General features: G+C 35.4%; 2 protein-coding genes across 5 annotated transcripts in view; one reads left to right on the forward strand and one right to left on the reverse strand.

Moving 5' to 3' along the window:
• Positions 1–23: 23 nt before the first annotated feature.
• On the forward strand, positions 24–2,704 carry LOC120308374 (prolyl-tRNA synthetase associated domain-containing protein 1-like). The gene is made up of 2 exons (XM_039344367.1): positions 24–235; positions 1,258–2,704. Exons 1-2 carry the CDS (start codon positions 137–139, stop codon positions 1,693–1,695), a joined length of 537 nt encoding a protein of 178 aa, XP_039200301.1. The 5' UTR covers positions 24–136; the 3' UTR covers positions 1,696–2,704.
• The window catches only part of CCDC88A (coiled-coil domain containing 88A), a 108,185-nt gene continuing 97,751 nt past the window's right edge, over positions 2,303–12,736 (reverse strand). For 2 of the 4 annotated variants that reach the window (XM_039344352.1, XM_039344349.1), the window contains 2 exons: positions 7,138–7,239; positions 2,303–6,138 (listed from right to left, as the gene is read on the reverse strand). In XM_039344352.1, coding sequence (XP_039200286.1) covers positions 7,153–7,239 — 87 coding nt within the window. In that variant the 3' untranslated portion in view covers positions 2,303–6,138; positions 7,138–7,152. Of the gene's footprint in view, positions 7,240–12,736 lie in introns of all 4 variants that reach the window. The other 2 variants (XM_039344351.1, XM_039344348.1) reach the window with 1 other exon arrangement.

The raw sequence follows: 12,736 nt of genomic DNA on the forward strand, positions 1-12,736 counted from the left end.
TTCCGCTTCCTGTTTTTCTGTCGCTGGTGCCCGCGCTAGGATAAGAAGGAAGCCGCCATTGGTCGAGAAAGGCGTCTCCGCCTCCTGCTCAGTCTTCCTGAAAGGCTTGCGGCAAGCACGGGGGAGAGTGGCTGCAATGGCCGAGCCGCCTCCTCCAACGAGGGGGCTTCGACAAGCGCTGGAGGCTCATCTGCAGGGCCTGGGCATCCAAGCACTCAGTGTGGAACATCCGGCAGTGAGTGAAGCCGCGAAATGAAGCGTTCTGGGGAGGGGGGCGGCAACAGCCGATAGAGAAGCCGGTGTGCGGGGAAAGACAGCTGCGCGTGGGTCGTGGCTGATCAATCCTTTTCTATCACTTCCTTTTTCCAAAAATGGAGATTAATTTACTACCAAGTCGATGCACGTGAAGCAAGTCCGCCTGAGTTAATGGAACTCACTTCTCGGAAATAAGTATAAAGTTGCAAGCTTGTTAGTTGTATCTGCTCAACACTAGGTAGAGAGCTATCTGCTAGATGGCAGCGAACTGATACAAAAAACATTCGGGGTTTAAAGCCCAAGTATAGAAGACCTACATAACAACATGTTAACATGCTGCCATATGTGTCACTGATCATGTTGTCCTAGAGCACAATAAACATAATATGGCTTATATGTAGTTAATAAACCATGGTCTATGTGAAGGATTAGCCTCACCGAGGGATTTGAGCCATGATGTCAGCTGATTGTTCAAATAAGTCAAACATTCTTTCCTGATGTTTTTCAGTATAATTATTTGTTAATATTATAATAATTAAAACAATAAATGGGCTAATTATAAAATGCTAAGAAAAATATTATTTTGGATATGCTCCAGAGGCTTCCTGATTTCCTTTGAATGGCTGCATTTCATCTATGTAATGTTAAACTGGGAAAGCTGTGGGATATTAACCTGAGCAGGTGAAAGGATTTTAACTTTTTAAAAAACCAAAATAATTTAGGTATGTAAGCCAATCTGATTATCCTGTTGAAAATGTTGCTGCCAAATTTCAGCAATGTAATTTTTGGGACTGAAAAGATGGGCTCAAGAATGTATTTGCTTATTCTGGATTACATGATTAGAATTTATGTGGATTTTTCAGGTAGTAAATTGAAATGTGCAGGATTCTTGTTCATTTCACTGGCCTGAAACTGCTGCAAAGTGCAGTTTAAATGCAGTTTTAAAAACTTGTAACAGCTATATTCAAAGAAGAGCCATACTTTTTCTATTCTCTCTTCTAGGTATTCACAGTTGAAGAAATGATGCCTTATGTCCAACATTTAAATGGAGCTCATAGCAAAAATCTTTTCCTTAAAGATAAGAGGAAAAAAGGTTTTTGGCTGGTGACAGTTCTGCACAATCGACAAATCAATTTAAATGATTTGGCTAAGAAACTGGGTGTTGGAAGTGGGAACCTGCGCTTTGCTGATGGAGCAGCCATGTTGGATAAGCTGAAAGTTGGCCAAGGATGTGCAACCCCCTTAGCTCTTTTCTGTGATCAGGGAAATGTGAACTTTGTTTTGGATGCTGGCTTTCTGGAAGAAGGTCATGATAGGCTTTATTTTCATCCAATGACCAATGCAGCAACTATGGGCCTGCACCCAGACGACTTCCTAAAATTTCTGAAGTCCACAGGACATGAACCAATAATTGTGCATTTTGATGAAAGCCACAAGTAGCTTTGTAACCCAATAGAGTAACTGGGTTGGAACTTGGAACTTCTTTAACACACATAATGAAATCCTGCATTCGGAAAGGTTTCTAGGGTAGAAGTCATCATTGGAAAATCATGAGAGTAAATCTCCACTCTTTTTAGTACATTTAGTGCTGATATTTATGACTCATTCATTCATGATATACAAGATTAGTAAAACACGCTATTTGTGCACTATACTTTGCTTCATTTTTACTTGTTTCCTTTTAATTTTTTTTAAAATTTAAATTGTAGTTTTTATGTATTTTATTTTATTGTGTATGCCATTCAGAATCACTATATGACATAGATAGCTATACAAATACGATAAAATAAACTTAATCCAGCATTCTTTCTCAAGAGAGAAGTGACCCCAGTCCTGATCATGTGCAGTGTTGCTCCACCTACTTTGTGTCATCACTCATTGGGGCTCAGGATGGTCCCTAAAGGTACCAAAGTGTACCAAAAGCTATAATAGGTCTTTTTCCAATATAGTGTTTAGGAAAACTCATTAAAGTGCAAAGTATGCAACATGACTATTCTTCTGAAGGGCCAAACAAGGTTATTTCAAAATAAGAGAAAGTTGACAGTTATTTTGTTTCAAATTTTAATAACATAAGTAGTGTACAATGGCAAACATTACAAAACTCCTTAATAGGTATAAGAAAAGGAAGTTACAACTTTAAATAACAGTTTCTGTATAACAGTGTTTAGATTGTGTCACAGTGACATGCTGTTTTTCCTTTAAGGCAGTTCCATTCTGAACAGTGTTTGAGTTATACACAATACAATAGAGTTTACAGATAACTTATATTGGCCCCATGTTGGAGCTGTGCCATCTCTCAAAATACAAGAATTTTAAGAAATAATGCATTCTGGAAAGAATGTAGCTTTAGCAATCAGCAGCAATGGAATGGGAATATTTTCATTGTATTACAGCAAATTTGCAAATTTTATTTTGTAGCTGCTGAATACTGTTGTGTATAAAAAAAAAAGCCCTTGCATTTAATCCTAAAGGTGATGGATTTTAAAGTGACACATAAATTGACACTGTTACAGAGTTTTTATTTTTTAAAAAAATATTTTATGAACTATATTAATGAAAATTGGGACAAAGAACTATGGCATACATTTTAATTTCTTTAGATTAAAAATTTGTGAAATCTAGAGAGATAAGGAAAGCCAGTTATATTCAAATGTACTCTGGAAAGAAAAGCTATAAACAAACAAGGCTTTGGTTTTCCTGAAGAATACCTGTATCAAAGTTCATTTCTCTTAAGTTCTCAGCAGAAAATCATCTGGCTTTTCACAAAATACATTTTTTAAAGACAGCTATGGAGACAAATTACACATAGTTTACAAATCTCAAACTCCCTGTCCAGAATTATCAGTGTTAGGCTTCATTAAAACAAGATGGTAGTTTGTTTTAACTCTGAATCATGCCTAAATATATACATATAACTTTGTAATACTAAACCAAATCTGCCAAAATTGGATCATTAAAAAAGGCATAATCTATTATTAATTTTTCCTAGGCAAGCCTCACATGAATAATATGCTCTTGGTCATCTTCATTATACCAGAAGCGTCACTTGTACTACTTAAACTATGTAGAAAAAGTTTGTACCTAAACCCAAGTACAAAACAGTGTATGAATCACATACAAAACTGAAAAATCAAGAAAAATAGGTACAATCAGAAATAAGTGCTTGAAAAGCAGGTGATTGTTTCCCAAAACTGCAAACATTTTGAAGGAATGCATACAAAACAGTAGTTTATTTGATAAATATTCAGATGTACAAGATTAGAACCATAAATCTGCCCAATGTTGAGAGTTTTCACATTCCCATATTTCCATATCTGCAAGTAACAATAGTGGTCACCTAAGATGGAATAGCACAACTGAAGAAGCCCTTCATTAGTGTATTTTTTATAAAGAGGCTTGCATTCAAATCTTTTCAGTAACACACAGCTTTTTATTCAACTAACCTAGATTTAACCTGATTTAGTACAACTGCTTTGGTATTTTCATGGAACTAGTTTTGAAAATTGTCAAATGCTTATTAGATACATCTCTTCCATTAAATTTTTGATTGTTAATTTTAGCTTTAATATGAATTTATTTTATGTTTTGTATTTTTTTAAAAAAATGATAGCTGTCTTAACTTTCTTGAGCAGGCGAAGTATAAATCAAGTATATAATAAATAGTAATAATGATAGTCAGTTTGAGGATCTCTGGATAGACATTTCATCAATAAATAAAAATGAAAGTATCATTGCTGTTCACAGTGTAAAACAGACACTGCAAATAATCATGTGATTTTGCTCTTGGCTATCTCAATCTATCCACATTAAGTGTAATGTCATTCTTACCTAAATATACAATGCTATCTGGGAAGCATAAACTTTAAAATTTATTTATTCAAATTACTTTTTTTCCTGCCCTATATTTCCATTTTCATATTTCATTTTCTGAGAAATGAAGGTGGTCACGTTCATTCTACTCTGGCTACTATGTTCAACCTTCTAAAATTATTTTATTAATTTTCAGATTGTTCAGTGTACCCAATACTTTATACTTATAAGATCAATTTCAGTGATTCTACTTTTTCCTCATCAAAGATCTTATATAGGGATATTTATATAGATTTTTCTCTCCATACACTCATACTGGATTCACATTTAATACTGAAATAAGAAAACTTGTGTACTTATAGATATTAGCTGACTTGGATGATAAGATGTGGTACAGTTGTGAAATTTTCATATATCTAAGGTAAGTTTTTTTCCCCACATTAAAATCGGGGAGAGCCTATCATACACCATAAATTTTATGGTTGCAATTGTGCAACATACTAACCCATTTAATTGAATTACTCCAGTTGTTCAGGTATGCAGTGTAATGCACTATCAATGCATTTATACACTATTGCTGGATGTGTACAAGACAGAATCTATATCATTATGGGTGATGTGAACCCAATCTTTTAATTTTTTTCTGTTAAATCCCAATTAGAAATTGATTATGGCTTAATTTGTTCCATTGATCAGGAATAAATCTACCCAGGCACAGCTGTTTCAAGAGTATACATTGTATTGCTTCCAAACGATGTCTAGTTGTTCTGCTTAGCTAACCCCTGTGGCTCTGTAAGTTGCTTTTCATTTGGCACAGAAAAGGGCAGAATTTATTTTTATCTAACAGAAATAACATTGATTGTCAGCAAAATCCTGGTGAGTATAATTATCAATTTTTAAAAATATATATACAATGTATAGGCAATGGATCTGATTCAACCAAGATATTGGAACTCTACTTATGACTAATTTGGCTGAGATACAAATAATGAGATTAAAGATATACATATATTAAGATTAAATAAATCATTTAAGGTTAAATATGGTACATATCATGGAAATATTAATAATTTAGTGGTTTGTAAGAAAATAAACTTTGAAAATTTAATAGAAACCAGAAACCCTTGTACATCTGCAAAGATTAATCAAATCTAATTTCCTGTATTGTTCGCATATAAATATTAAAGTATCAACTATTTTAATCAATCTTAATGCATGAGAAACAAAAATATGATAGTCATTAAAACAGCTTGAAAAATGTTCATGATGGATTTTCCCTAGAAACATTTTCTAAGCCATTATTTATCTTAAAATATCAAATTAAAGATATACATTAAATATGTAAAATGAGACAATTTATTTTGGATGGTTCCTGTTGAAAACAAAATCAATTTCATCCAACAAATCTTCAGAAATAGTTTTTAGCATCTTTTTGTCCCCTCAAAATGAGTATATTTATTGTGACACAAACTATATGGAAAAGATTAATTAATCTGAGGGTCTATTAAATATTCAATTATGTTTTGAGGTACCTATTCTTCTTGCCATATACATCAAAATAATCAGCAGTTTTGTTTTCCCAAGAGTAACATCATGCACACCAATAAGACTGAAGTGACAAGATGCTTGTGGAGGTATTTTTCCTACCTGTATTTACAACAATTTCCACAATCTACAACAGTTTTATTTTAGATTTACAGAACTGAACGCTAGCAGAGCAGAAGTAGTAAGCAACTGGTGACCATGTTTATAAAAGAACGAGAACATAGTAATTGTATTCCTGAAGTAGTTCTTGAGACTGCACAAACCTTGGTCCTTGGAGGGATGAAAATTCTCTTTTAGAGCGTAACAGTGCAATGTGCAATATAGTCTGTCTTTTTAAAAAAATCATCAGCAGCTGCTGGTACAATTCCTTGATTCAAGGAAAGATGTGCATTTCTTGACTGCTCTATTCATGAAGGACTGTAAAATTTTTGATTTTTTTTTTTTTTAAAACATGACTCCTATAGCCGGAGACCTTATTACTTCAGAAATAAAGGCTTCATACTGAGATACTGAAGGACACTTTTCTCTCTGTGTTCAATTTAAAAGCAGAAAGAGAAAAGAAAATGAAAGGAAAGCTTAGCTATAGAATATATCTAAAAATTTGCTACTAAAAGAACTAGTAAGATGCAACAGTAGCAGTTTAAGCAGCAACAAGAAGGAAAAGGAAAAATAACCTATATAAAAAATATATGACATCATCATCTGGTGGTAAGAAAGTAAAATATTGTATTGGGTTAAATTACAAAAACTGAACCATGTTGAATCTGACTTTATATAGGATTGCAACCTATACCATTTGATTTTCTTTGCCTATACATCATCATATGCAAAGCTGGACATGCTGCAGTTCTGTCTAAAAATACAATAACTGGCAATACTAGAAGTTTCTAGTTCCTGGAATAGCAGAAACATACTGAAAATATGTTTTTTGGGAACCATAATAAGGAATGTCCTGAATATTCCTAACTTCTACTACATAGTACGATCAGAATTATGCAAAAAATAAAAATGTAAAACAGCAGGCACTTCAAGTAAGAGGCAGTCTGCTTACAAAATACCAACTATAGAATTCTGCTGTTCTTCATACAGAATCTGACTTGCCCTGATAAGTTGCTATCTCATTGAAATGTAATGGGTACCAAAATGCAGCAGCATCACTCAGAATAGTTGAACATAATAATAATAAGCATGAGCCCTGCTCCAAAAGACTATATCAATGCAATACAGAAAACACAACAATAAATCAATATTCAGATAATGATTTGGTACTATATAATAATAGAATTCTGGAGAAACATTTTACTTTTTAAAAGGAAAAAGAAGATAAATATTCCTTTCCTGGCAGGTAAAATTAAATATGCCATTCTCATTTGGCTTGGGCAGTAGCCAAGATAGCGAGTCACTTAATCTAAGCACTGCTGGCAATTGTTAATGCAGTGTGCATGTGATCTTATTTGTTAATATTAATTTCTTTCCCTTCTCTGTAAATGAAAATGATCTCATTTACACATTGGGCAAAAAACTCACCACTTGGCCCACATCTCATGTTGTAGGGGCAATTGAATTAGGAGCTTTCTTGCTCCCTACAACTGCTTTTTGAATGTCTGTTTTCTGGTTTTGCTTCCACATCTGCAGAAGAAAAGCATTTCGTGTTACTTGCATAGCAGTTAAAATAAAATGTTCTCACATTGCAAAAACATTGGCAAGTTTCATTTGTACATTTACAAAAATTAAGGAGAGAAGTAAAAAAAAGGAAAATAACACAGTTGATATATTTACAGATTTATTCTGTTAATACTTTTTTTGCAATTAGAATTGAAAATTTATCATTTGGAAAAGAACAGCTCTAAATATAATTCTTCAGTGAAATAAGAACATTTATGGAATTATGTCCATCAGCAAAAATATGCATAGGATTTATTCATTTTATCAAGTTTTAAAGCTGAAAATCATCCTTGCATGCAGTAATAATGGAACATGCAAAACTCATTTATCTAAAATTAGTTCTTTACTTAGAAAAGCAACATTGCAATCAAGTATTGCACTGTAAGTAAGATAATTATCCTCCTTTCTCGGCAAATCAACCAATTTAGTAGCTTCTTTTCAAAGCAACAAGTGGATGCTTTTAGTATAAGCTCCAATTTGTATTAAGGCAAATGAAGTCTGTGGCTAAAGTTATTGGGCTTTTTTCCCCACTCAAACTGAGACTAGTCCTAGGCTACTTATCATCATCTGTGAAAAACTTTATTTTTGCTAGCTATTATCTATCTCTGGCTGGATCTTCCTTAGATCAAATCCTAGACCTAGATCATTCTCCAATTCTAGACCTTTACAACTGTTGCAAGCATGAAGAATAAGGCTTCAGTTTCATTTCTCTTTGATTAACAATAGATGAAAATCAAGCTACAAATCCCAGTAAAGAAAATGCTTTTCATTGTTGTAGTAAAGGAGCATCTCCTATTTCCAAAACAATTAACCAGTGTGAGATGACTTGCCTCTGGAAGTTTTCAAGAAGAGACTGAACAACCATTTGTCTGAAATGGTATGGGGTTTCCTGCTTGAGCAGGACTAGAAGATCTCCAAGGTCCCTTCCAACTCTGTTGTACTATTATATATTCAATAAAAATTATTTTCTTAGTGACTGATGAGAAAGGGTTAATTTAATATTTTGTGTTATGTGTGCCTCATTCTGCTAATTTGCCCTCTATTTTTTTTCCTCTTCCCCGATCTTGTCTGTAGGCAGATTATAAGCAGGGATGGTCTTAATGATTCTAAAGACCCAACTCTGAATAAAATTATACCATGTAAGAGAGCCAGTTTGGACTAGTGGTTAAGGCAACAGGGTAGAAAGCCAGAGACCATGAGTTCAAGTTCTGCCTTAGTCATGAAAGTCAACTGGATGACTTTGGGCCAATCAATCTCTCTCAACCCAATCCACCTCACATTGTTGTGGGGAAAATAAGAATAAGATGTGTTGGCCAGCAAAGCTTGCCAAGATGTTCCAGAACAATTCACCAACATGCTGGAAATGTAAAAAAGTACATGGAACATATTATCATTTATGGTGGACATGCCCAGTTGCAAAAAAATACTGGTCTACAATAAGAAAATGGATCGAAGAAATAATAGACCAACCCATAGACTGGAAAGCAGAGATCTTTTTGTTGGGTATTTTAAACAGAAAATATAGTAAAGAAATACGGTACTTAATTTTACATATAATAACGGCGGCAAGAATAGCATATGCACAGTGCTGGAAAAATGAGAATATACCATCAGAGGAAGAAGTAATAAGAAAAATCCTGGACTGTGTTAACATGGACAAATTAACAAAAGAGATAAAAGAAAAGGAAGACACAGAGTATTATATAACATGGAACATGTTGTATGTCTGGTTGGAGACTAGAAATAATAGAGGAGAATAAATATGGAAAGGTCAAAAGTGAAAATATGTGTATAATAATAATAATATGAATTATTCTTAGTAAGAAGTAGAACATGAAGGAAGAAGAATGTAAATAAGAAATAACGGGGCTATAAGGACAAATATTCTAAAGAAGAATAAGGGGGGAAACGTAAATAATAGATTACCATTATGCAGTTGCTGTAAAAAAAAGGAGTATATATTGTGTGTGTATGTGTGTTATGTTTTGCTTTGTTTTGTTTTGTCTTGTTGGTTAAAAATAAAAATAAATAAATAAAAATTAAAAAAAGAGAGAATAAGGTGTGTTGGATATGTTTGCCATCTTGAATTGTTTGTAAAAATAGCATTTTAAATGTAATAAGTGTACAAGGAATTTATCCAAGGAATTACAGGCAAACCCATGAAAAGGTTTTGGAGATAGTAGCTAGTCTATTCAAAGTAGCAGGAGATGTAAAACACTAGCTCACACAATTTGGGATAGTAGATAATAGAAAGATAAGTGTGCTATAAATAAAATATATGAGAAGCTGCTGCAATCTCTGGGTCATAGAAAGTTTTTTTTCTTGTTAGTAGGAGAGGAATGAGTCTTTGATTCTATTCCCCAAGAACAATTCTGGAGGAAATTAGCCACTACAATGGTAAATAGTTGTCCTCTTAGAATAATAATGGTTTTACACCAAGGCATAATGTTTACTCAAGCAAAGAATAATCCTTGGTGATTTAATTGAACCTATTAGCAAAGATATACAACAAGATGATAACTTCATCTCACTGTTATTCAGCTTTTGCATTAACCATATTGTTGAGATGTATAAGCCTCCCTCTCTTACTGCTCCATCTCTAGTTTACTTTATCTGATTATGTAGCCATACTGTCTGTAACCCAAGCAGGCCTTAAGATGCCAGAATAAAAGTACGTTCTAGGTCAGACATGTCAAACTCATGATGTCACGCAACATCACGCAACGTATCGGGACAGTTTTGCCATTGCCAGCAATGGGGTGGGTATGGCTTCTGCATGACGTGTCCAGCCCACGGGCCGGCAGTTTGACACCCCTGTTCTAGGTAATGCTTTAAGGCTCAATTAGATGGACAATAGCAAACTTGTCAAACAAGTAAAATATCTAGATCTCTATTTGTATTCTTCTATCTGCTGGTTTATTCAAACAAGAAAGCTTCAAATAAAAGTCCCCAAACCATCCTTTGCTACTAAATTTGCAAGTCAATTGGTGACAATTAAGTCCCATGAGCCATTAAATTATTTAAAGCCAAAGCTCTGGGTTTAGTGCTATATGATATGGTATCAGTTGTGTATTTATAAGAAGTCTCCTAGTTTAGAAGCACTCTATTTTGTTTTGAAAATCTTATCACTACCTTCCAATGTCTTAACACAACTAGAAATAGGCTGGATTTTCTTTGAGAACTGATTAAGATTTCATTGTCTTACATTCTGGCTGAGGCAAGTCTACTAAGAAGTGTCTTAGTTCATCTCATCTTGCTGAATAAATTGTCTTCCAGCCCAAGAAGACAAATTAATGATGATTTTACATATCGTGGCCTTACTTTGTCAGCATTATCTGCTTTGAAATTTGATAAAACCCTGGTTGAAGCATTTGGGATCTAGATATCCACAATGATAGAGCCAAAGTCTCCTGTCTCTTTTGTAGTATTATCACTCCTTCCTGGTCTATCCCTATAACATCTTGTACTCCCCACATAAGAGATTATTTGCTTTGGTTTGAATTAGGGCACTACCTGTAAGGGCAACAAAGATAGGTAAATAAGCTTCCCATATGAAGGCCAAACTTGCTTTTGTTCAGACTAGGAGATAGAATTTGATCCATATGTGCTATTAAAATGTTCAATGTATACTAATGGTGATCATGTTTAATACATCCAATTATGAGGGGTCCTTGACGTGCTCTGCGCTTGTTTTTTTGCAGACGTTTCATTACCCAACCTAGGTAACATCATCAGTGCTAGTCATCAGTAATAAATGAAATGTCTTCAAGAAAACAATGAAGCTGAGACAGCATCAAGGATCTTTTATTTCAACCCTGAGCTACAAATATTCTTCTTTATTGGTACTTCCTATAACTGTAATTGCCACTATCATCAGGAGACTGTTAGGTTCTCCTGGGTGATTGTTTTTCAGAAACCTCTAAGAAAGTTGCACAATGCTTATCAATAGCTACAGCCTTATATATTTATTCAATTTATACAGCTGCCCATCTCACTTTTATGTGACTCTGGGTCACAGGTGTCAAACTTGATTGCGTCACGTGATGTATCGAGACATATCGCAATGTTTTTTGCCTTTGCGGAGCTAGGATGTGTGTGACGCATCCAGTCCATGAGCCGCCAGTTTCACACCCCTGCTCTGGGTGGCTGGTTCCTCCCTCATGCTATTAATTGTTAGCTGCTAATTGCTTTAAGATGTTCTTGCAATTTTCTTTTTATAGTTATTGCACTGTATTGTATGCTGTTTGTAATTATTTTTACTCGACTGACAGGTCTAATTGTTTATTCTCTGCCCATAGAAGAGAAAGCAATTAGAAAGTAACTGTGATACATCCTATAGAGAGTTTGGTTTAATTAAGATATTGGATTAAAAATCATTAAATGAGAGTTCTAGTCCAACCTTAGGCATAAAGCCAGCTGGGTAACTATGGGCCAGTTACATTCTCCCAGCTCTAGGACAAGGTAGTGGCAAGCTACTTAAAAAAACAATAACACCAACACCAACCCATTGCCACGAAAACTGCAGGGAGTAGTCCAAACAGTCAAGACTCTTTCAAAGGCAGACACTCATACAAAACAGCCTACCTTGGAAGAAGACTGGGACACATTCAAAATTATTTATCTCTACGGTCTCTAAAAGGTTCGCCATCACTGCTTTAAGAGAAGTTCTAGCCTGTGTTGGGTGAGATTTGCTCCTTGTTGTCTTTCACTGGTATTTTAGGCATCTCTTTAGCTCAGGAGTCCCCAACCTATGGGCTGCAGCCCACAGAAATGGCTGGCCTGTGTGCGCACACATGGGCACGCACTCCCCACTTACACTAGCACCCGCAGCCTGTTTGTGCATTCATGCAGGCACGAATGGGGGCCCTAGCATGGAGCGGGTGTCCGCGGTCCATTTCCGCATGCACGAACAGGCTGCTAGCCGTGGTGGGTTGTGTGGCCCATTTGCGCATGCGCGAACGGGGCTGCTAACCACCACGGGGGGTGCGCAGCTGTTCACGCATGTGCACATTGCCAGCACATGCCGCATGAGTGAACGGGGCCAGTGTGTGTGTGGTTCTGTGTGCACGTGCATGCACTAATTCTGAAGCTGCTCTCCTTCCCTCTGGTCTGTAAGTCCAGAATGATTGGAGACTTCTGCTTTAGCTGCTTAATCTCTCAGCTCTTCCACACCCAAAATCCACACATCTCAGAAAGGGGATACACACAGGTCTCAGTTATACATGGTAGGTTGGCGCTCTCAACCACAATCCATAACCACAAGAGTGGCCTGCCACTATCTCCATCTCGCCCCACAAGTCACTATTAAGCTATATCCCAACCTCATCCTTCCAGAGGTTTCATGTTGCTTTCGTTTCCTTCCCAATATCTGTGGCAGCTTAAAGTCATTTTAAGTCATTCCAGAACTAAATAGTACCTGCCTTTTTATGCAGGTAATAACACTGACTTCCATTCCAGTGCC

Source organism: Crotalus tigris, unplaced genomic scaffold (genome assembly GCF_016545835.1).
Source record: "Crotalus tigris isolate CLP2741 ecotype Arizona unplaced genomic scaffold, ASM1654583v1 scf7180000017903.3850313, whole genome shotgun sequence".
NCBI lineage: Eukaryota > Metazoa > Chordata > Lepidosauria > Squamata > Viperidae > Crotalus > Crotalus tigris.